This window comes from Mustela erminea, chromosome 2 (genome assembly GCF_009829155.1).
Source record: "Mustela erminea isolate mMusErm1 chromosome 2, mMusErm1.Pri, whole genome shotgun sequence".
NCBI lineage: Eukaryota > Metazoa > Chordata > Mammalia > Carnivora > Mustelidae > Mustela > Mustela erminea.
The window spans coordinates 127,472,483-127,498,564 of record NC_045615.1 but is presented as its reverse complement, the minus strand read 5'-3'; the positions used below and the strand labels follow the sequence as shown (position 1 = coordinate 127,498,564).

The window sequence follows — 26,082 nt, the reverse complement described above, 5'->3', positions numbered from 1 at the left end:
ACCCAGATGCCTCTGAAATAGGTATTATTATTATTACTTCTGTTTTCCTGATGAGGGGAAACTGAGGCCCAGAAAGGTTAACTATTTGTTTAGGCTCACAAAACTAGTAAGTAGAGGAAGTAGGATTTGACTCCAGGTGTCCAGCTCCAAAATCTCGGTTTTGTACTTCAGTATCCTACTTCTGTAGGTTACTATGGAATGAATCGAATATGATTCAGTGCTTTTAAGAAGTAAATGCTGTAGGAGTACAGAGAAGAGAACTTTTTGTTCAGTAGAGACCTTGTAAAGGAAGTGGCATTTGAGTTAGACTTCAAAGAATGGGGAAGATTTCAGCTGTGGGGAGATAGTGATGATAGGGATGGAAATAAATAATTATAATGATGGAAATGTATGTCTACTAAGGACTTAACATGTAGTAAGCACTGTTTTAACAATCTTCTTCAGTACAGTGGTACCCGTAAGTGTTTCCATTTTATGGATCTGGAAACAGGCACACAAACATATACTTGTGTTGGGGCATCTGGGTGGCTCAGGTGTTAAGCGTCTGCCTTTGGTTAAGGTCATGATCTCGGGGTCCTGGGATGGAGTCCCACATTGGGCTTCTGCTCAGCAAGAGGCCTACTTCTCCCTCTCCTACTCTCTCTGTTTGTGTTCTCTCTCTTGCCTTCTCTCTATGTCAAATAAACAAATAAAATCTTTAAAAAACAGAAAACAAACCCCCATATGCTTGTGTTTATACTGCTAGGACGTAGAAGAGGTGGGGTTTGCCTCTGACACCAGACTGATGGGCAGCGGGATAGGAGGGGCATTCCATCCTAGAGGGGAGAGTGATGCGCTTAGGCTTAGGTGGGATGGTGTCAAGTATATTTGGTGAATGTGAGGAATTTAAACTTGTAAAAATTTCCTGCACATCACTGGTCATCTCTGGGGTGTGTTACAAGTACATATTTCTGGGCCTGTTATCAGCCACTATTGCTGTACAGAAGATCCACAGACCAGTATCATGGAGAACTACTGACCTAGATCATAGCATGCATGCCAGTGTGCCCAGGTGGAGGCCAGAATACAGAGGGCATTGATACCATTTTAAGGAGTGTACACATGGTAGCCTTTGATGGAATGGGCACATCTGTCTCTTTGCATATGACGTGCATATGGGGTAGAAGCCTCTGCAGAAAGAACTGGATCTGTGAACACCCTTGAGTGGTCAGACAGTTAAAAAGTCTGGTGACTGGAGGATGGAGCTGACAAAGTGCAGAGAGGATGGTAGGGCCTGTGGGGAGGGAGCCTCTTCCAAATCTTGAAAAGGAATCAAGTTCATGTTCAGCATATGGAATGACAGCAGAGGGGTGGTTGTGGGTATTTGGTGTATCTGTCCTTGATTCAGCTGCCCAGGAAGTGTATGTATATACTCCAAGGGAAGGAAAGGGTATTGCGTATAAAACCTACATGCACGCATACCACAGAACTAACAAAATGGGGCTCTCAACCACTTCTATGCCTACCATCCTCCCCTATCTCTTAAATGTATCCCAAGCAAGTGCTCTGCAGAGTTCTAGGATTCCAGTTGTACATGTATCTGAAGAAAGGAGTGATCCATTGTATTTTAAGAAGTTGAAAGGAAGCCTTCACAAAGGTAGTTAATACCTGCCTGCCTATTCAAAATTTTAAATTGGGCACAGGATTTTCCAAAATGTTCAGATTTCCAGGTAGATGGAACATATGCCAGAGGAACGGGGCGATTAAGCAGTTTGTTGCTTCAGGAATGATAATTAACAATAATGAGCTACAGTGAGCGATGATGCTGGTAGAATGTTTGGCACAGTTGAAATTGAGACTGGAGCTAGTCCACAGAACACCTACCTTGCAGTAAATAGTGGGAGGTACAGTATCTGCACATAATTGCTGTTTACGTCAATAGTAGCTGCCATTATTGTTGTTATTAGACTGACACCGGACTGTGGTAGGACATGGTAACAAGCTTAGACTTTATCCTTTCGAGGATGCAGAGGGACATGCTAAATTTGGATTTTCAGTAGCTCACTGATAGCTCACCATCTCCATAGACCATGCTGAGGGATTTGTTTAGAGACTGTAATAATCCAGGCAAGAGATCTAATGAGCATCTGAACCATCGCGGGGTAGTGTGGATAGAGGAGTGTATTAGTCAGTTTGGGCTGCTGCAACAAAAATGCCACACACTGTTGGACTTTAGCAAAACAAAACAAAACAAAACAAAATTCTTTTTCTAACAGTTCAGGAAATGGGGAAGTCCAAGATCAGGCTGTTAGCCAGTTTGGCAACAAGTTATTTCCATTTGTGATGTAAAATAAATAAATAAATAAATAAATAAATAAATAAGATATGTATAAAATAATTGTATAGAGCAAGAGTGGTATATCTGAGTATTAGTTTTATATATAGTGTTGAGGTTTAAGCTTTCTTCTTTTTTTTTTTTTGGTCTTGACATTTTTTTATTTTGACTGTGACAGAGGGACACCTTATTGTCAAAGTCATTTCCTGCCCTACATCTCATTTGTATTTTCTTTGCTTCTGCAGTGCTGCCTGAGTACAGTACGTGCTTTCCCTTTTTTCACATACCTGTGTGTCATTGTTTGCTGATTTTTAAAGAGTCGAGGCAATGGCTTTTGGGTGACTGGCAGATAAAACTTGTGGTGTCGAAGTTGTGCCTTTTGTTTGTTTATTTGATAGACAGAGAGAGATCACAAGTAGGCAGAGAGGCAGGCAGAGAGAGAGGGGGAAGCAGGCTCCCCGCTGAGCAGAAAGCCCGATGTGGGGCTCGATCCCAGGACCCTGAGATCATGACCTGAGCTGAAGGCAAAGGCTTAAACCACTGAGCCACCCAGGCGCCTCAGAGTTGTGCCTTTTGGAGAGCTATTTTGGTTTGTGATTTCCAGAGACATTGTATCAACACTTTTTCAGATCAGTTTACCTAGGTGAGGGGTGTCTCCTTTGGTTATTTCAGCATGTGTTATGCATGTTCTATACTTTTTTCTTTTTATTGAATGAAGCATAATATCCAGAAATGTGCACACATCCTACATTTTCAGAAACTGAACATAGCTGTATGAACAGCACCTAGATGAATTGACCTTTTAAAAAATTTAATTATGTTTTTTGGGAGAAAAATGAACCTATGTGAATCTGCTACTCATAAAAGAAAATGTAACCTTTAAACCTTTTCCTTTCCCTTTCATATTAGTTTATTTCCTGTTATCTAATGTGTTTAAGAATTACCTGGTCTTATCTTGTATATCAATATTGTACATAACATGCTATTGCATTTTTTTTTTTTTAAGATGTTATTTGAGAGAAAGAGCACAGGAGCATGGTGAGGGGGAGTGGCAGAGGAGAGGGAGAAGCAGATTCCCCGCCCCACCCCCTGCCTCGAGCAGGGAGCCGGATGTGGGGCTTGAACCCAGAACCCTGATATCAGGATGTGAACCGAAGACAAGATGCCTAACCAACTGAGCTACACAGGCGCCCCAAATGCTACTGCATTTTTAAAATGGAAACTCTTGACCTGAAAAATAAGTTTAATTGTGCTTTTTAAGATAGTCTTTGAATAGAGTATATAAAAGAAGAAAGTTGTTCATAGCTAGTTACAGTTAAGAGAAATTATCTAAAATTTGGAAATCAAAAGAATGTACAGCATGTTCTTTCAGTGCCTTGTGTGGGGGTGTTGTTTAACAGGCCCACCCGAAGGGTGTTTAATTCTCATCTTGTGCTCTACTTTTTATTTACTGTTTAGTTAGAGCCCTGAACAGGGACGCTATCTGTTAGCTTACAGATTTTTGTCTGGTAAAGAGATAACCCCAAAGGTTGTGGTTTTATTTCCTTGCAGGACATTAACAAGTTTTTTAAACCTAACCCACCTATCTGAGTCTAACACTTAAAAAATAAGTCTTTTCTGATTGACTGTCTAAACCTGTTCCCATAAATGCTCCTGGAACTAGCCTTACCATATTACTGGTTCCCTCATTAATTAATGGGTTGAATAAATTATTTGGCACATGTTCATTTTATATTTCTGGGAAAGTCATTTTTTACCTTTTTTTGAAAATCATCATTGGATACTACCATGGCATTTCTCTTCTGTACTTTTACATTGTACCTAGGAATTGACTTATGAGGACATGCACAGTAATGCCAAAGATTCTAAATTCTGAGGGAACTGAAGTAATTACCCTCATTTCTGTTGCGTTTCTTCCGAGAAAGTTTATAAGGTATAAAACTAGGTTTTAATAACTAAAACGCCCTAATACATTAATATTCTCTTTCTCTCTCTCTCTTTTTATTTATTTATTTTTTTTTGTAGGCTTAAGCACATAAAACATTCACTGTGAAGAAAATAACATTTTGAGACATTTTTCTGTCACAAGTGGTAGAGGAAAAACCAGAAGTGCACTCTCCTATGTGTGTACCTCATTTTACTGCTTTTGATATGTCAGCTTAGTAATGAAGCCACCATTATGTCCTCAGTCAGTGAAGTAAATGTTGATATCAGAGATTTCCTAATGAGCATTAATTTGGAGCAGTACCTCCCACGCTTCCGCGAGTTTGGTTTGAATACTGTGAAAGACTGTGCAGCAGTGAATGATGGTTTGCTACACAAAATTGGAATATCACCTACGGGACACCGGAAGAGGATACTGAAGCAGTTACAGATAATCTTGTCAAAAATGCAAGATATCCCAATATATGCAAATATCCACAAAACAAAGAAGGACGATGAGACTTCAGAGGATCGCCACAGTCCATCTTCTGGTCAAAATACCTCCACAGAACTTTCCGATACAGGTGACATGCAGGTGTCTGGCCTGACGCGCTGGGAGACTGTCACCAAAAATCTTGATCGAAATGACATTGCAAATAGCCAGTCTCTTAAATCAGACGATGATCCGTCTCTTCTTAAACAGAACTTTCCTGTTCCAGAAGAAGAACCACACCAGAATTTGAGTTCTTTCCAACATACTCTACTTGGTAATGAGAATATTAAAGCGGAATCTTTGATTACAGAGAAAACTACGGATTTCGCAGTTGAAGAACAACAAACAAAAAGATTTGAAGTGATCTCGGAAAACGCGAGCAAGCTTCCTGATGTAGATCCTGAATGCCTTTCTTCCCTCGGCTGTTCAATATCGGAGGCACATTCTGGAAATGAAACTAATGGTTTAACAGAAAGATCACCACCATCCCCATTCTTTCAATTTAAGGGAGAAATGGTTGTTAATGATTTGTATGTTCCATCATCTCCAATCCTAGCACCTATGAGAAGCCGTAGCAAGTTGGTTTCAAGACCATCTCGGTCTTTTCTGCTAAGACATCGGCCTGTGCCAGAGATTCCAGGGTCAACAAAAGGAATTTCAGGGAGGTAAGAATTTTTATGGTGAACTGTATGTATTCAATTTGGGGGAATTTAGTTACCTTTAATACAGATTTTTAGTGTTTGAAAATTTGACTTATATTAATTTACCTACTCAACTAACATTTTTTTTCCTTCTTTTTAAACTAGAAGATGCCATTTCTTTTACATATTGTTTCTCAGAGTCTTTTTTCAACTTATAACTGCCTGGGACTCTTTAGTTTTCTCCCATGTAATTGGGGGAAATTCCCTTCAGTTTTACCTGGCTGTTCCTTCCCATACTTTCCCCTCACACCTGGTATTATAGTCTTCCACGAGTGCAGTTCTCATATTGAAATTGCTGATTCTGTCTCCTTACTGGATTCTTTGTTCTTTGGCGGGGACAGCCTTTCTAATGTGTATATTTCTACCGCCTGACACAGTGCGTTGGCATGAATTAATAATTCAAGACACATCTGAGGAGCTCCTGCTCGGGTGCTGGTCACTGCGCTAGGTGCAAAGGAGGGAGGGAAGAATAAAGGCGCTTGAGGTGTAGTGTAGGAAACAGACAGAAAAAACATGGTCACAGTGCAGTGTGAAAACCAGTTCACTCGCACCAGAATTCTAAGGAGGGGCCCCCCAGCATGTTGGGTTCGTAGCCTTTGAGGTAACTGTCGGGCTTAAGAGCTGACTTAACAGCAGGGAGAGCTTTCATCCCTTTCTCAAAGTTACACCTAAAATAGTTGTGGTTTTCTCCAGGGTTGTGGTGGGATGTTTTTTCACTAAAAGCTAACACTTGTCTCTCTGCTGGGAGTCCTGAGGTTGTTCAACTGTTAACTGCTGTGGTACTAAATGCAATTACGGATTTCCTGCACAGGCGTTTCTTCAAGATCCTCCGTCCCTGCGTGCATCCACTCTGTCCCTACTCTTGGTCCTTTTGCCCTTGGGCATCTGTGGTGATTATTGTGCAAGATCTCGGTTGTGTTTGCAGGGGGAAGTGTGGTGGCTTAGTATTTGCCTAAGAAAATGTGGCCATTTATAGGACTGTTCTTCTAAGAACTTCTCAATAGAGGGGCATCTGAGTGGCTCAGTGGGTTAAGCCTCTGCCTTTGGCTCAGGTCATGATCTCAGGGTCCTGGGATTGAGCCCCACATCGGGCTGTCTGCTCGGCGGGGAGCCTGCTTCCCCGTCTCTCTCTCTTCCTGCCTCTCTGCCTACTTGTGATCTCTGTCCATCAAATAAATAAACAAAATCTTAAAAAAAAGAAAAAAAAGAACTTCTCATTAAAACATAAACTCTTTGAGGGCAGAGAACCTAGCTTGTTCGTCTTTGTCTTGACATCGTTAGTGCCAATAGCGAAATCAGTAGTGATGGTGTCATTTATTAAACACTGTAGGTTTTAGTTTGGTTTAAAATTTCCCATGGATTATCTGAATCTCACAGTGGCCCTATGATACACGTCGTATTAATCACCTACTTTTTAATGAGGTGACTGAGGCTCAGTTCATTTTCTAGGATCACATGACTGGTAAACTGGGATTTCATTCCAATACATCAGACTCCAGAGCCCACACTCACTTTCTTAACCGCTTATTTGGTAAATATTCTTAAAAATGTAGATTGCATGTAGGAGATTTGAAGTATTAGTTACACAAGTGGAAGATGACTAATTTTTGTACGACACTTCAGTTTTAAAATGTTTTGCTAATTTTAAACAAAAGAAGGCAACTGAGAAGGGTTTGCTATGAGTACACACATTGGAAGTGTTTCTTTGCCAGAACAGAATCCTTTTGGGTGTTGGTAGGATAACTTCAGATTAGAAACATTTGGCTTAATTTTAAACAAGTTGTGCTATTTTTCATACATTTTTGAGAATCTTTGGTGTTTATTCAGTTGTAAGTGTAAGCTGTGCATCATATGAAAGGCTTGTTATTCACATTATTTCGAAGATGAAACTTGAAATAATGTTAAAATTATTCGTAAATAACTTAGTGCTAGTTGCTTCGGAGCCCTGCCAAATTACCCCTTATAACCTTTCTGCTCTGATTATGGCAGTAAATGGACCTGTGTATCTATGGTCCTCATATCATAACATGAGAAAGTAAACTAAATTATTTTCACACTGCACTGTGTTTTTCCTTGTGGTGCTGGCCTGAATTGCAAATAATAATTTTGCAAGATTTTAAAAATGTCATAATATGACTTTTAAACTGTGGATTCTATAACCTGAGATTGTTTGTAATCAAATAACATATAAATTATATTTTAGTACATTTCTCGAGGTACCAAATAAAAATATTTTTTGTGGACAATACTTGTAATCTAATTTCTTTACTAGGTAAACATTTCATGTATCTGATAAAAGGTATAGATGTTGGATGTGTTACCCTGGTGTGAGGCTTGCCCTTTCTCTCTCTCTCTCCCTGAACACAAGTCCCTCCCCCTGCCTTTTCCCTCCTTTATCTGACACAATCGACTCCTGGCCACATGGATTATCTTTGTCCTTTCCTTGAGTTTTCCCTGAATTCCTGCCTGCTCTTAGTCTTGGAAAGGCTGGACTGTGGGGATATGGACGATGAACCTCAGAAGCTTTTTTCAATCTTGAGGAGCCAGCTCTTCCCTTCTCAGCTTCCCCTGGAGGTCTCCCATAGAGGCCTCCGAGCAGAAAGAGTTCCAGCATCTTGCCCTTTCCCGGGGAGCCTCTGAATGCTTTGAGGGAAGGGGAAAAAAGCAGAGATGCGGCGGGGAGGGTGGTACGCAGGGCTGCACTGTGATCAGAGCACATCCGTTACAATTTAAGACTGAGGCGCTGTATTGACTAAGGGCCCTTGACAAGTGTGAAATATAAACCCCGTCTCTAGGCTTCTTTGAAATTTGTATTGATAATAGCAACCTTAGATATTTTTCTTTAGTTATACATAGACATGATATGAACATTAAAAGTGTCCCATTACATGGTAAAGTACCCACTACATGGGTAATACTTTAATGTTGAAATATACATGAGCAGAAAGTATACAAAAAGGTAATAAGCAATTGTTGGGTTCATTGAAGTGGAAAAATACGGGAATTCAACCTGTCTTTCTCATGTTCAAGAAAACTGCACATTTCACGTTATCGTGGAAAAATGCTTAGCAGTCCAAAATTTATTTTCTTTTAAAAATACCTTCTTATGAATTCTGTGAAAAAAATAGGCTGATTATTTCAGTATTTGCAAAATTTTGACTTCATCTAAATAACGAATCAAAATTTACTTCATGGTTTGATTTATTCTTAGAGGATGATGATGTGTTTGCTCCATACTTTTTATAAGTAAAAAGACATTAGGTATATGCTTTTTAAATTTTTCACACACTGCTTTGTTTGTAAAAATATATACAATTTTTAAGTTTTTGCTGAAACTCCAGTTAACAGATGGTGTAATATTAGTTTCAGTGTAGAATATAGTGATTCAGCACTTCCATACAACAGTGGTGCTCATCACAGTAACTGGCCTGCTTCTCAGTCCCCATCACCTGTTTAACCCATCTCTCCACCCACCTCCCCATGGGTCACTATCAGTTCATTCTCTGTAGTTAAGAGTCGGTTTCTTGGTTGCCTCTCCTTCTCCTTTTATTCCCCTTCGATCCTTAGTTTTGTTTCTTAAATTCCACATGAGTGAAATCATATGGTATTTCTCTAACTTGTTTAGCTTATACTCTCTAGTTCTGTCCATATCCTTGCAAATGGCAAGATCTCATTCTTTTTTATGGTTGAGTAATATTCCATTGTACACATATGCACACCCCATCTTCTTTATCCATTTGTCAGTCACAGGACACTTGAGCTCTTTCTATAATTTGGCTATTGTGGATAATGCTGCTATAAATATCAGGGTGCATGTGTTCCTTTGAATCAGTGTTTTTCTATCCTTTGCTGGGTTGTAGGGTAGTTCTTTTTTTTTTTTTTAAGATTTTATTTATTTATTTGACAGAGATCACAAGTAGGCAGAGAAACAGGCAGAAGACAGAGAGAGAGGGGGAAGCAGGCTCTCTGCTGAGGCTCGATTCCAGGATCCCGGGATCATGACCTGAGCCAAAGGCAGAGACTTTAACCCACTGAACCACCCAGGCGCCCCTGGGTAGTTCTATTTTTAACTTTATAAGGAACCTCTGTACTGTTTTCCAGAGTGGCTGTACCCATTTGCATCACCACCAACACTGCAAGAGGTTCCTCTTTCTCCACATCCTTGCCAACACTTATTTGTTCTTGTGTTGCTGATTTTAGCCATTTTGACAGATGATGTGAGGTGATACCTCTTTGTAGTTTTGTTTTATATTTCCCTGATGAGTGATGTCAAATATCTTTTCATGTGTCTATTGGCCATCTGGATGTCGTCTTTCCACTATAATGTGAAATGTGCAGTTTTCTTGAACATGAGAAAGACAGAAAAATGTCTATTCATGACCTCTGTCCATGAAAAACTATATTTTGAGCTACAAATTTTGCTAGTTGATAAAAAAAAAATGTTTGAGAATAATGATGTAGATTTTTGTGTTGCAATCCTTCTGTAATTATCATTATTCTTACCCTAAGGATGTTTTTGGAACTTCTTGGATTGAGACTTAATTGTCTGTACATTGTAAATTTCACATGCTTGGTCTGTGTTGTCGTTAATACACTCTCATGTTTTCTGAAATCAGATTTGTGTGTTTTATTTAGATATTATGTAAACTCAAGGCAGTTTTAAACTGATGCTTAATGACTGTGGTTTTCTTTTGAATTGAGTTCTGTAATGACCTGTAGTTAGTCTGTTGTAAGTCTGTTATGAATTGCAAGAATTGGATTTTAAAAAAAAACATTTTATGAAATGATAGTCCATTTATGGTATGTAATTATTTTTTGGTATGGCTGCCTTCTCTAAGTAACAAGTATAGATCCTAAAGGGAGACATTAATATTAAGTAACCTTTATATAACGTGGCTTTTCCTTGGTAATTTTAGGGATTAAAACATATATAAAAAAATAACATCTATAGGCATGCTGAAGATCCACTTTAATAATCAGAGGTTTTCTTTTGTTTGTTTGTTTGTTTGGTTTATTTTTTGCCGCTTGGTGTTTTACTTAATATTATTTTTGAGATTTGTCCACAATGATGCACATATTTTATGCAATGACTGTTACATATTATTTTATTAAAAATAACACTCTACAGTTTATTCCCTTACTAGGTTGTTGACATGTTTTTTCTATCACAAGTGAAAAATGTGATTACTTTTAAGGACTTTAAGAAACAAATGTACACCCTGGGGATAAAAATATATGTTTATAAAAAATAAATACCCCTGGGGATAAAAATATATGTTTATAAAAAATAAAAAATTATTAAAAAAAAATCAAACATTAAAAAAAAAAAAAAAGAAACAAATGTACACATAAAGTTTCCTGGGAGGAATGTCCATTTTTTTTCTCTAATAAAATAATGATTTGTTCATTCTTACTGAGTGTTTATATTGTGAAGGGTACTCTTTAAATGTTTTAAGAACATTTTCTCATGAGTACTCATAATATTCCTAGGAAGCAGGCCCTGTTTTATTCCCCTTCAATAAATGAGGAAACCAGGCTCAGGACTCTTAGATAACTTAACCAAAGTCACGAAAGTGTAATTAACAAGAGAAGACGGTAACTACTGCATTTCTGTATGGATTTTTAATTTTTGTAAATCAGCCATGCTTTATATTTCAAATTTAAAAGCAGTCTACAGTTTTTAGGACAAATGGTGGGATATCAACAGGGCAGAAAGAGACAGAAATGAGGAAAGAGTGTGAGCTTTGCTTCTTGTTAGTTGTGGGAGGTGGGCTGGGAGAGCCTCCTTACTTTATTGGTGAGATTAAGCACCAGGTCCTATGTCAGAGGGCTGTTATGAGGATGAAAGATGAGATGCAGATATATAAATTCCTAACATAATGCTTTAGGCACAATAAGAATTAGAATATAATGTAGCTTGTGATAATTTATTCATAGATAAATGAGAATATACAGATAACTGATTTTCAAAACAGCTTTTTTTCTGTATTGAGCTAATCTTTCATCAACAGTAGATCAAATGAAGTTGGTTGATTTGGTAATTGTTTGCAGGTGGATATTTAGTATAAGAATTAAAATCGCAAACATTCTTTATATTTCATATGGCTAGTAGTAAAACCAGCAAAATATACTTTAAAACACCCCTAGTAGATAAAATTTAAATTATTCTAATTCCTTTTTAGATGTGTTTTCTGTATATGTAAAATATGTTATCTTTTCATTAATTTTATTAAATATTACATGTAAATATAATTTTCTTTTTTGGTTTTTGTATTTAAGACACATTTGTATACTCAAAGGTTACAAAGGTTTTCTTGTGTGTATTTCCAGGCATTTTAGAGGTTTAGCAGTGACTTGTAGTTCTAAAAACTATTTCAAGTTAATTTTTGTATATTGTATGAAGTAATGGTTGGTATTCACATCTTTTTTTCCATTTTCCCATTTTTCCATTGAGATAACCATTTGTTCCTGCAACACTTGTTGAAAAGACTGTCCTTTCCCTATTGAATTGCCTTGATTTCTTGTTCAAAAACTGATAGACCATAGATGTGTGGGAGATATGTGGTATTTTTATTCTGTTCCATTAATTTATGTTCTTATTCTTTTACCAATAACACATTGGTTTGATTGCTATAGGTTTAGATTAAATATTGAAACTGTATACATCTCCCAGTTTGTTCTTTTAAATATTTATTTGGAGCATTCCAGGTTATTTATGTTGACTGTATGTATCAACATTTGGAGAATTGATATCTTAATAGTATTGAGTCTTCCAATCCATTAACATGGTATATCTATTCATTTTGGTCTTCAGTTTTTCAATGTTTTATGGTTTTCAGTGTGTAGATCAAAGCAGATCATGTTTTGATCTATTTACCCCTTAGTATTTCGTGTTATGGGTGTTACTATAAAAATTGTATTTCAAACTATTTTTCCAGTTGCTCAATGCCAGTATTTAGAAATACTATTGAATTTGTTAATATTTTCCCCTTCCTGTGGGACCTTGCTAGACTTTCTTGTTAATTTGGGAATCTTTTTGGTAGGTCCCTTAAGATTTTCTACGTAATAGATACCTTCTGCTTTTAAGAGATTTTCCTTTCCAAAGTGCATGCCTTTTCTTTCTTTCACTTACATTGCACTGGTGGGGACCTCTGAAATAATGTGAATGTAAGTGGTGAGAGCAGACCTCCTTGTCTTTCTCTCAATCTTAAGAAAAACCATTCAGCCTTTAACATGAATTATGGTTTAGATTTTCCATAAATGCCATTTACTAGGGTGAGGGGTTTTCTTTTATTCCGAGTGTACTGAGAGTCTTTATTGTAAATGGTTGTTAAATCATGTCATGGGTTTCCTGGATCTATTGTTATGACAATGTGATTTTTCTCTTTGATTTTCTTCATTTGGTGAATTACATTGATTTTTCCCATGTTAAATCAGCTTTGCTTTCCTGGGCCAAATCTCATCTGGTTATAATATATTATTTGTATAGGTTGGTTGATTTGATTTGCTAATAATTTGTTAATGAGTTTTGCATCTGAATTCATGAGGCATATTTCTCTAACAGTTATCTGCAGTTTTGTCTTTGACTGGCTTTGAGGTACTGACCTTATGGAATGAATTGGGAAAATAGTCTCTCCTTCCCTGTTTTTTGAAAAAGTTCATATAGAATTGCTATTATTTCTTCTGAAATGTTTGGTGGAATTCACCAGTGAAATGTCTCAGCCTAGACTGTTTTGTGGGTAGGAGACTAGTTACTAGATTCAGTTTCTCTAATAGATACGGGATATTAAGATTTTTGTATTCTTTATTATATTTGATAAATTATGTTGCAGAGAATTTTTCCATTTCATCTGAGTTGTTGAATTTATTGGCATAAAGTTTTTTTCCTAATAATCTATAAGTATTCTTTTAATGTTTGCAGCATTTGTAGTGATGTCCAGTTTTGTTCCTGATACTGGTAATTTCTGTCTTGCTTTTATGTTCCTTTCCTGAGGTTTATCAGTTTTATTGCTGTTTTTGAAAAAACAGCTTTAGTTACAATGATTTTAAAATTTTGTCTATATTTTATTTCATTGATTTCTATTCTTTTTTTTTTTTCTTTTTATATCCTTGCTTGTAGTTTCTTGGGCAGATAGATGTTTAAGAGACATTAAGGACACTCTCTTGATCCTTGCATTTATATGGAAAAATAGAACTCTTGCATATAGTAGTGGGTATTTATTGCAGAGTGTTTTCTTTCTCTGTCATTATTATTATGTTGGGTTCTAATTAATTTACCTGAAATCTTTTTCTCCCAGGGCAGCAAATTTTTTGAGAAAAGTCTTACGTATTTTCATACTATACTCATATACTCAAAAAGCCAACAAATTTTGACTCAATGTTGTAAAGCTAATGACCAAAAAACCCTACATAAATACTGAAATCTAGTTAGAAAATTAGTTTCTTCCAAGTGTATGGCTAGCAGTTTTGAAATTCCTATGTGCATCCTAGCATTGGGCAACCATATTCATTTACTTTTGGGAATTATAAATGTGGGAGGTAAATGCTTATAAAATCCAGCGAAGTCTCATTAAGGCTACTTAGAAAAACATTTATGGAATTTAGCCATTCTGTTTAATTAAAATCAAATTTGTTTTTCAATAGTAGTATTTTTTTTCTATCCAGAAGAATGTATGTCTCTATAATTAATCTTTTACTCAGGATAGTAATTTACCTATTTTTGCTTATCTGTTTTAATTTATCTATTTTCCCCCTTTGCTTTAAGCTATTTTCGTGAGAGAAGAAATGTTGCTACCTCAACTGGTAAGTCTGTGACACAGGAAAGTGAATCTCCACATTTCAAGTCTTTGTAAATTGGCACTCATTTTACAGTCCCAACTGTGTCAAAATTGTGATTAAAAAAAAAAAAAATAAGCAGCTCCCTTGTGGAGTAGGGAATAATGGGAATAATTGTCTGCTAGGGTTCATAATACATTGGATGCTTTTAAAGGTGAGTGAATAAAAGACAGTAATTTGTACTCAGATTCCTGAAAACCTGTACATACTAATGTAAAAAGATTTTTTTGCACCAGGCTTCATTTATCATTAGCCACAGTCTAAGGCACTTAACTAAATTAAGTGGTTTCTTTCCACAGATTTATGGAAAGTAATTTTTCCATGGTAACTGGAAAGGGCTGACATTACTTTGGTAAATTGATTATTGACAGGGCTTTTCTTTCTTTTTGAAAATTCTGCTTGTAGAAGTTCAGGAACATTCTTCATAATAATAAGATGGCAAACACTTGGTTACTGACCCTTTAAAAAAATTTGCCATAACAAAATGCAAGTGTTGAGAATTCTTTCCTGCAGATCTGTGTAATTCAAGGACAGTGGAAATTCTCTTGAAATAACTTATTTACAGATGTGTTAGTGACTGTGATGTTAGATCATATTAAGTGGATTCTGGTATTTTGAGTGATATAATAACTGTTATATTAGTGAACTTTTAATAATTAAGTTGTTGAAAATTATACATCTAATACTTATTTTCTGCCATTAGTACTATTCTCTTATTTAGGAATTAACATTATAAATGGCATTTTGACTATTTGCATCATATGTGGGAAGTGTGCTTAGTTATATTAATGTGGATCTTAGAGGTTAGCAAGGACATATATCACACATCACACTTTAGGAAACAATAATGTGTCTTTGTGGTGAAGTAAGAGGTATACGCAGTGAATTCTATATCAAGAACACCATAGGAGGAATTGATTGGAGGGTGAAAATCATAAGCATAATTTTGGACTCTCAGCATAAGGCTTAAGTTGTGATATTGTTATAAAATAATTAAACACTTGCTTTAAAAAAAAATCACATTATTCACATCTTTTCATTCTCATCCTATCATTCCCCCCAAAAGATTCAAATGAGGAAAATTCATCTTCCATTTTTCCTTATGGAGAGACCTTTCTCATCCAGAGACTAGAAAATTTCAAGGTTAGTCCCATACATTTACATTTTTTTCCATATTTAAGTCTTTGCTTTTCTGTCTGTATTTGCCTCTTCATTTATTCCTTTAAGGTGTTTGAAAAATGAATTATATTGAAGAAAGACAGTAAAATTCTGTCAAAAAATTCTGTTCAGTAAAATCCTGGTAAATGTGTATCTTTAAATATATTTTGCAAAAACATGTTCAGTTTCAGGAATACAGGAGGGTAGGTTTTCAGAATTTTCTAACTTTCAGGTTTTTCCAAAAGATAAGTTACTTTAAAGACAAACCCCCAGAGAAAGCAAAGCAAACAAACAAAAATCCACTCAATTTTGCATTGCCTTATACCCAAATGTCTACTTCTATTTATACATCTTATTCAGTTTATCACTTAACCTTTCCTTTTGTGCTCTTGTTATATTTTATTTCTTGGTCCCAATAAAAGAAGTTGGAAGACAAAAAGTGGCAAAGTAAAAGTGAATAAATTTTGTTCTTGGGTGGCATCTTCTGTTTTTCTTGGTTGAAATGATGAATTAAAAAATAATATTGAAAAAGACATCAAAAGACTTCTTTTAATTAGTCTCCCTAATTAAGTTGTTTTTACTGAAAATTGATCTAAGCAGTTAGACATTTTTATAAAAAAAAACTAAACTCAGATATTGTGAATATTTGTAGACTTGCTATCTAATAAAAGTATATATAAAAAAATCCTAAAAAATATATATATATGTATTTTAATAGAAGAGGTCTATAAAGAATGAATTTTGGACCCATGAAGAAACACTCAAAGGGGAAACAACTACTGAAAGAAACTCTTTTGTCATCAAATCAAGGTATGAGGTCATGATTGATACTGATTAATCCTTTTGAATAAAATGTTATGAGTGTTGACTTCCTGCTCATACTGTATTTCTAAGAAAATGATTTACATTGGTATGTTCAAATCTTTCTAGATGTTTTAGTATTGGCACTTATTTTAATAATTGAATTTAGAATCTCTAAACCGGGTATATAGTGACATTTGGCAGCAGTTTATATTTGTTTTCCTAATTTAAACCCCTCTTTCTGTCCCAAAGTGGCATATACGTTGTGGTGCTCTCCAACTGCACATTAAAGATGACAAGTTATGTTACTATGAAGGAGAAAGGGGTGGTGCAAAAAACATAAAAATGCGGTGCAGCATTTTTATAAATGTAATATGTCCTTCTTATTGGATGTATAGCATTGACAAGTGGCTTGACAATAATCCAGTTATTTGGATCACGCATGAAATTAAACAGTGAGGCACCAACTTAAATTTTAGTGTTCTCAGCTTTATTAAGACTTCGTGTACTACCTCATTACCTAATGTTCATTTTATTTTTGATTTTTATTCTTCCCTTTCCAAGGCTGACATCGTTGTGGGTTTTTTGTTTTTTGTTTTTAAGAAGAGAAGGGGTGGTGGAGAGAGAAGGAGTAGTGGGGAGAGAGACTCTTAAGCAGGCTCCACCCCCAGTGCAGAGCCTGATGTGGGGGGTTCAGTGTCATGACCCTGAGATCATGACCTGAGCTGAAATCAGGAGTTGGATGCTTAACCAGCTGAGCCACCCAGGGGTCCCAGTTGTAGGTTTTCTTAAGTCAAAACTAAATAATTGAAGACCTTCAGTTAACATTTGATATGAATGTATTATAATGCAAAATGTGCAAAGGGCCAGATGAAATCATTCTTTTAAGGAAGCAGTAGTTGTTAGAACACTATATCCAGAATGGTGTAATTTGAGCCCTATGCATATCTATTCCATCGATTAGCAAAAATGTCTTTGTAATGAATTTTCTTTCTTTTTTTTTTTAAGATTTTATTTATTTATTTGACAGAGATCACAAGTAGGCAGAGAGGCAGGCAGAGAGAGAGAGGAGGAAGCAGGCTCCCTGCTGAGCAGAGAGCCCGATATGGGGCTCGATCCCAGGACCCTGGGATCATGACCCGAGCCAAAGGCAGAGGCTTTAACCTACTGAGCCACCCACGCGCCCTTGTAATGAGTTTTATTCCACATAAATGACTGAGTGAATCTATTTTGTTATTCCTTAAGTCTTTAGCAATATGCTTAGTTATTAGGAATGTCTTCTGGTGAATATTATAGGTTATACAGCTTTTACCTTCTGATTTTCTACTCGTTCTCATTTTCTGGGCAAAAGTGTGGTGCAGTTTTTCCTCATTAGTGTTGCAAAATAATACAGAAGCTTTCACCAGCTGAATGTACTCACTATTTTCTGACATTATGATGGAACATAGGATTCTTGGAATTGAATGGCAGAGAGCCAACAAAGGGCAACCAGTTTGGAAGTAAGATCTGCAAATAGATGAGGTGGTGGTTCAGGACGTTGCCTGGGGACTAGACCTTGGGCGGGCTCCGTAATGCTGTTGGTGAAGATAAGAAATTGTGATGCAGGGAGTGTGGTCAGTCTCCACCCTTACTACCAGTCTTGCACCCAGCCCCCTAGAACAAACAGATCAGATTACTGACCCATAAGAAAAACGGTACTACTTCTAGCAGTGTTCAAATATGTCAGTGTAATAAGAGGTTTCTATTTAATTTTTCCAAAAGAATTTAAGAAAATTATCAGGTGGATTAATTGAACGCCTAAGACTTTTCTGACCTTAAATTTCTGTAATTTCAGGGTGCCTGTGTGGCTTATTCAGTTAAGCATCAGTCTCTTGGTTTTGGCTCAGGTGGTGATCTCAGTGTCCTGGGATTAAGCCCCACCTGGAGCCCCTCGCTCAGTGGAGTCTGATTCTCCCTTTCTTCCTTCCCCTCCCCCTGCTCACATGTGTGCATGCGTGCACTTGGGCACGTGTGTGCTCTCTTTTTTTCTCTTAAAATAAGTCTTAAAAAAAAATTCTGTGATTTGTTGTTTATAAATTTGCAAAGTAACCAGTGGCTTAAATGACATATGGCACTTCGAAATACTAAGACCATTTGTTTCCCTTTAGCATATATGATAACAGGAAGGAGAATATAAGTGAAGACAAAGTGGAAGATATTTGGATACCTCGAGAGGACAAAAATAACCTTCCAGTAGACTCTGCTTCAGAATCAGAATATTCAACAGTAGAAGAATGCTTTCAGAGTTTAAGAAGAAAAAACTCAAAGGCATCTAAATCTAGGACTCAGAAAGCATTGACTATGGACCCCGTCAATAGGCACAGTTATCCATTAAGCTCAACAAGTGGAAATGCTGAGTCCTCGATCGTTTCCTCAAATGCAATATCTCCCTATGCCTGTTTTTATGGATCCTCTGCAAGGAAGGTTAAATCAGGATGGCTAGACAAACTGTCTCCTCAAGGGTATGTCATTATTAATTTTAACCCCCTAAGTAGCATAAGTTCAAGTTTATCCATTTCTAAACTTGCTGGGTTGCTGCTACTCCTCACCCCTACCCTTCCCCCATGCATACAGACACAGTTTTTAGGGCCTTTCAGTGTACTTTTGCAAATGCTGTTCTTCAGACCTGAGGGGGAACGTGTGCGATACATTGTATGGAATGCTGGGATAAGGTTCCGAATAGCACATTGAAACTGAAGTTTGCAGTTTCACATCTACATCCTTAATGTTAGTTTCTAACTTGACAGTGACATGCACTGCGTCCCAATTTGTAGCAAAGAAAAACAACAGAGATTGAGTTGGTATTACGAGGCCCACGCTGTTTGGCTTTTGCTCATATTATAACAGTGTTCTGTTTGGGAATACAAGTCTTAATTGTAGTTAGGGAAAGTACATCATTGTTAGACTTCAGGCTTCTCTGTTATTGATATATTGTTTTGATTTTTGTATGTTGCACAGAAGGTCAGAGTCCTTGAATATTATACTTTTAAAACAGATTTATCATTTCAGATGTTTACAAAGAAACTTCTGTCCCTTAAGGTTTTACAGTACTGAAAATACTTGGGGGAGGGATTATGTTTAATTAGAATTATTTTCTGGCATCCTGAATTTTGCATGTCCTTTTGAAATATTTACTTGAAATATTCCTCATGAATTATTAAGTTATTTTGGGATTAAATATCTTTTTGTTTCAGTAGTTAATGTAGTGAGACCCTGGAATGTGCTGGTTTTCTTTATTTCCCCCAAAAGGTGCATCATTTCTAGAAAGACTTTGTTGGACCTAAAATAAATTTTATTAGCAGGAAATCACCAGAAGAAACATTAGTTGACTAGTGGGGAACAGATTTTACATTTCTGAAGAAAGTGGAAAAAAAAAATCCCACCTTTTTAAGTATATTTTATGGTTATAAATTATATGGTAAAAACTTTATACTGTTGCTTTCTTTTAGCAAATTAGGTGCTGAATAAACTGAAACAGAATACTTCTTAGTACACGTTATCTTACCTCCTTTCTGGTTACATTAGGGCGACAATGTAGTCAACTAGGCCTACTTTTCATCAGTCATCAGTATTACTGGTAACTACATAGTCTAATAGCAAAGGTATGAGTAAGCACTCTAAGGTACACACAGGTGACATGAAACAGCGAGTTTGAATATTCTCGAATCTTTCATTTCTGTATAGTTTAAGTGTTTAGGGATATCCTAGTACTCTCTCTGTTTATACCAGAAGATTTAGCAGACTCTGGGTATAGAGCCCCCAGCAGCTGTGGTTTCCTGCATGATCTCTGATGGTACCTCGCTCTCTGCAGGGTTGATCTGTTTATGCTCCAGGCACACTGAAAAAGCTTCAACATCATTTGCTACCTCTGGGACATTTAGAACATTTTTCCTCTCTGTTTATCAGAACTCAGACTTGCTATCCTTCCTATTCTGAATCTGCCTAAGGTTAGATGCTGTAAGTTGTCTAGATTTATGTTTTTCCATTTTAGGGGAAATGATTGAGTTTTCTGCCTTAACAGTTTTTCTCCTGGATACCAGCATGAGCAAATATCACAAAATTAAAGGAACTTGTTATATCACCAAGAGGTTAAACTCTTCTACATGATTTTATTGCTATGGCTTGAAAAGAAGTATGTGTTACTGGCCAAGAAGCATGTATTATTTATTATAAGTAGAATTGGAATTTTTCTTTTTCCTAATTGGACTCTGTAGGCTATTGTTAAGGGTGTTAAGATGCTCATTAATTAGACAAAGTGATGCTTGCCCCCTCCTTAAGCAGAGGTTACTGGGCTTTATTGAACTCATGGTCATATGTCTGTTTGATGTGGGGGGCACTCTGTAGATGGCATTTTGAGCTCCAGAGAGAAGGTATTAGCATACTTTTTCTTTAAAAGATCAGATAAAATACATTTTAATCTGGGTACAGCCTCTGTAGGATATCTGTGGGAAATCAGCAACTGAGCAGTTGTGGCTTGAAAGTAGCCACAGAGAATATATAAACCAATGAATGAGGCTGTGTTTCAATAAGACTTTATTTATAAACACATGATGTGCCAGATTTGGCCTATGGGCCATAGAGGCATAAAACAGATTAGAGAATTAACTAGAACCTTATACCAGCTTCTTTTTTCCCCCCTGGGCCCCACATAGAAAATTATAACTGGATAGATCACAAAATAGGGAAACTGCTTTCTATTATTCTAATAAAGATAGAAGTTCTGAGAAGCAGGAGCCCTTTTTGGGGACCTGTGCCCTTGTCATTCTTTGTCCTGCAATGCTCTTCCCCATAGAGCAACGTGGCTTCTACCCTTCCTCCCTCAAGTTCTTGCTGTTATGTCTCCTTTGCATGAGGTCCTGAACACTAAAGTTAAAATTATCACTACCTCTCTCCTTCTATGACCCTATCATTCCCTTAATTACTTTATTTTTCTCTGTGGGGCTCACATGCTGGATGATTTACGTACACTCCATGGGGATAGGTCGTCTGTGTTGGTTTTTGTTTATTGTGATATCCTCAGCAGCTAGAATGTAGACTGGCACATGGCAGATGCTGTTAGTATTTGTTGTTGAATGAAATCAATGAGAAAACAAGCATTAGATCTGTTTTTTCTTTAAAATTTTTAAAAATAGTTTTTTATGCATAGGGATTTTATAATAACTGAACTGCAAATAGTATGGTGGTTGAAGTTCTGGAGGTGCATGGACAGCACTGGTATACAGTAACGGTGCAGTGGGCTCTCAGCATTCTTTTTAGGATTCTCTTTCCCTCCTAAAGACACATGTTTTTTCAAAACACAGTTGGAGAACAAAGAGCCATACTCACTTATCCTTCTCCAAATAGTGTTTAAAACTGTCCTCAATCGGGCGGGACATTAAACAAAATAATCAAATTTATAATCTGGGTTTATTTCACATGACTGTCTATTTGCTTTTGCAGTGCAAATGCCGCTCCTGAACCAGTGCATAGTATGTGAAAACATGTCTAATATTGAGTAAGAGTAATTGTAACATCATGCAATTAAAGAAACATGAGGACATTTATAGTTGGGCTTAAAGTTATGAACATTCACTTAGCTATTTGTGTGATCTAATTGTAACATAGCCTGATACTATCAAATTCAAAAATTGTATGGAGGAAACCCAATAAAATGTAGACCTTAGGTCTGTTACTAGCGTTTCAAACAGGTCAAACAGATGAAAAACTTAATAAATGGTACCTGTTTAACAGAAAAACAAAACAGAACAAAAAAACAAAACAGAACTCACTGGGTTTTGAGGATAAAAAAGCAAGTCTTTTTCCATCCCTTTTCCTGACTGTAACTGATAAGTTGAAAGTCCTCACCCACTGTGAGTGGATGCAAATATGAAAGACTGGATAGAATTTATTCCAGCATTTCCTGAGTATGTAACTCAGAGGAAGCATTGTGCAGGTTGCCATGACGAGAGGTGAGCATGGTGAATATGCCGTATCCCTTCTAGGAGGTGCACATGGTGAAATACCCAAACATATCTGCAACACAGGAACCTTTATGACATTTTTAACTTTCTGTTTTCTAAAGTTAATGTGTGTGTTCAGTATAATGCACCATGAATTTTGTAAATATTGCAGTGTATCTCAAGGAATTCATATTTTACTTGAGAATAGGTTTTGTGACCTTATTTCTTATTCAGCGGAATTCCTCTTTAACAAATTATTAACTTTTTCCCCAAGGAGAGGCATTGTGTGGTAATCTGAGCCTAGAACAGCAGAAGCTGAGCATGTGAGGCTAACTCAGCAATTTGGTTATAGAATGTGCTTAAGAATTTGTGGAGTAATACAAATATATGCAAGATATGTGTGTTCCTTGTCTTTTTTGTGTCTTCCATTTCGGGCAGAAAAAAGGAAGCAAAAAAAAAAAAAACCAAAAAAACCCAAAAAACCAACCAAAATACTGAGTCTAGTAATTGGTGCAGAAAAGTCCTAAAGAGTATAGAATTGTGAAGTTACAAAGGGGCTGAGAAAACATTTCTTCAAAGATCTTCTAGACAGGGAAATTAGCAATTCAGTTGACCTTTGGAAATGGATAAGATTTTAACTAGCATTTTTAGAAGAAATTCTTTTCTCGCTAGAGGGAGTGAAAGGGCACTGACATAGGTGATTCCTAGAGATACTGAAGTCTGTGAGATGGATAGCAGGGGTTGGTTGGGTTATTTTCTTGGAGATACAAGATTGAGTTCTAGAACGAAGAGGGAGAAACTGCCAGTGGATTGTATGTTCAGGCTGAACAGAGAACTAAGGAAAATGAAGAAGTCAGTGGTCAAATACCAAAAAAGATCAAATCCCAGATAGAAGTTAGGAGTCCGATCACCCAGAAGCCAGTAGTCCATGAGCTGGTGGGAGATCAGAGCTTAGACTGTTGGTGCCTCTGTCAGTGACTGATTTTCTGGCTCATGCCCAGCATCCCCAAGGCTGCTTTCTTGAAGCAATTCCTCACCCTGGTACACAAGTGTGAGCTCCTCCAGTCCTGGGAATGTTGACCTCTGGTTGGCCTTTATGTGAAATGCAAATGTAGTGGAAAGTTGACGAGTCTCTTTATCTGACCAGGATGTTATGTACCAATCACCACGTTGAACTTCAAGGTGAAGCTTAAATCTTTGATAAAAAGTATCTTGCTGTGCCAAGCAAATAAAAAACTTAAATATTTTATTTGTAGTTTGAGGAAATAGTTTCTGAGTTTTAGTGTTTATCAAATAACACGAGTAATTTCTTTCAGTCTGTTTAGTGGCCAAGAAATGAATGTGAAGGTGTTGGAATCAAACTCAAATTAGAGTCGTAAAGCCATCTGTTGGTCATTGGCTGTGTATCCTAGAACCTTCATTTACATGAAAGTATAGGGTCAAGATTTCCTCAGTGGGATCCACTGGAAAATTAGGTAACATTGGGCCTGATACTTAATTGGGGCTTAGTAAACTGCAGTTACCTTTCTTTTCAGAAGAGCCTCACTTTATTTCAGGTGACCTTTGGTAATGTGAAGTTCTAGTCAGTTCTTACCTTGGAAAATATAAAGTAAAGGAAGCATGAATTCACATTAAACTTTTTAAATTAAGGTTTTGGTGATTGAAAAAGCATATGGTTTAAAGTGTCAGAAAGTTGTACATGGTTTGTTAAAACAAAACAAAGCACAACACATAGCAGCTTTCCTTCCCTTCCACTTCATCACAAAAGACAGCTGGTTTCAATTCTTTTAGTAGTTTCTTTGGTTTTTACTTCGTATATCTTAATAATATTAAAAAAAATTTTTTTTTTCTTTTTTCTTAGGTAGGCTCCATGCCAGGTGTGGGGCTTGAACTCATAACCCAGCGATTGAGTCACATGCTCTACAGACTGGGCCAACCAGGCGCCCCAACTTAATAATATTTTCATACTATTATTTCCCCTCACTTTCCAGTTTTAGGAGTTATCTACTGGAGTACTACCAAGGAATATAATGTTTATCCATTTTTATCATGGCCCCCACTCCTCTTTCTGGCATAAAGACATCTCCTATGTATCATCCTTTTCATATAGTTATAGTATAGTTTATATATAGTATAGTATAGTTTCATATAGTTATAGAAGCTAGATTCTATCTGTATTTAATTTTATAGCCTCATGACTGGCCATGCTGCTCGTATGTGAGCTCTGTGACATAGGATTAATTTTTCTTTCATCTGTGCTCTTCAGTTTTCCGTGAGATTTATAATTTTTGATTTTTTAAAATTTGTTTTTTTATGTACTTCTCACTCGTGGATCCCCAAATTCTTGCTAAACTAAGGACTCTAACACCGTGAAGTAACCAAAATACTTAACAATTTCATCATCAGCCAGCCTCCTAAGGAAACTTTAGTTTGGTCTGGTGGTTCTCCAGATCTGCTGCACCATGAACCAGTGAGCTTTCTGTGGTCCCTTTCATTATTGGCGTGGGGAATCTCTGTGCTGAGTGTTTTTGCCTTTCCTCAATCTTGTGACATTGCCTGCCTGCCAACACACCCACCCATGCTTCCTGGAGCGTCCTCAGAAATGGTTAATCGGAGGGACAGTGTTTTGAGACTTTGTATATTTGATAATGTTACTTTCTTTCGAAGCATGCTTATTGAGAATTTATCATGGTTCCAAAATCTTGATGAGAAAGAATACACCCTTCAGATCATCAGTCCCCAGTCTTCTAGATCTCTGGTATTATAGAACTGGTATTGAGAAATCGATTCTCAAGCCTTTATATGTGGCTTGGTTGGTTTAGTTCTGGGGGATTGTCTTGCTTTATTTCTTTGTTAACTATTCTGTTTTTTCTTTCTAAACTTCTTGGTAGTTTGGTGTTGGACCTCCCACACAGAAAGGTTGATAAAAATGTAGCTTTTCCATTTTCCATTTCTGGGAAGTTTCTTCAATCGTACTTTCTAACCCACTTTTGTTTTTTGTTATCCTACAATTAATATAAAAAACACCTTCTTTTGACTGTTCTTTTTAGAGCTTATTGTTATTTTCCCATGAACACAATATTTTCTGTTATGTTTCTGAAGAACTTAATATATTTTTGAAGCTTTCTTTTCCTGTAGAATCTGTTTCTTTTAGCTTTATTTCTTTTGGGGTGGTGGAAAAGAAATAAAACTTTTTTGGGGGAGTCATTTCCCATTTTTTACCTTAGAGGTGTTTTCCTCAAATATTTTATTAATCTTGGGCTGTTTATTTTTAAAGTGAAATCTTACAAAGCTGATTGGAACAGGTTCTGATGAGTCCCGTTATTTATTTCTTATAAGATGTTCTCGCTGGACTTTTCTTAGTATGTTTCCTTGTTGAGTCCTCATGCTACTATCTTTTAAGTGAATCTCTTTCTTTGAGGGTAAAACAGCTTTTTGGGAGCTTAGTAGGGAAAGTGGACTTTGAGTATAAATATGTATGACACATACTTTTGATTTTCCTGTTTTGAATACTGCCCCTTACCTCAGTTATATCTGAGTGTCCCAGCCCAGAGACTCTCCCCTGTTTGATTTTCTGCCATGAATGAAACTCCCCTCTGCTATTGAGCAAGAAGCAGGGCATGTTTCCAGCAGCCTGAAGAGAAGGAGGATTCTGGGATGGAGCAGTGAGGGGCACAGGTTTATCTCTTAAACTGCCTTTCAACAAATCTTATTTTTGGCATCCCCTCTCCTTAGTCATTTCCAGAGTTACTTGATCGCTTGCATCTCCTGAGACTTTGTGAGATTTTGTGGGTAAATTGGTTTTCCTCTCATTTTGATCTGTTGCAGGCTTAGCAGTCAGCTCTCAGAAACTTCCTAAGTCGGGCTCCCATCCTTCCT

At 36.7% G+C, this 26,082-nt stretch overlaps 1 protein-coding gene across 4 annotated transcripts in view; it reads left to right on the top strand.

Moving 5' to 3' along the window:
* The first annotated feature begins 4,481 nt into the window (after positions 1-4,481).
* The window catches only part of ARAP2 (ArfGAP with RhoGAP domain, ankyrin repeat and PH domain 2), a 172,512-nt gene continuing 150,911 nt past the window's right edge, over positions 4,482-26,082 (top strand). For all 4 annotated transcript variants that reach the window (XM_032334057.1, XM_032334058.1, XM_032334059.1 and 1 more), the window contains exons 1-5: positions 4,482-5,395; positions 14,196-14,233; positions 15,333-15,409; positions 16,143-16,234; positions 18,373-18,726. In XM_032334057.1, coding sequence (XP_032189948.1) covers positions 4,494-5,395; positions 14,196-14,233; positions 15,333-15,409; positions 16,143-16,234; positions 18,373-18,726 — 1,463 coding nt within the window. In that variant the 5' untranslated portion in view covers positions 4,482-4,493. The remainder of the gene's footprint in view (positions 5,396-14,195; positions 14,234-15,332; positions 15,410-16,142; positions 16,235-18,372; positions 18,727-26,082) is intronic.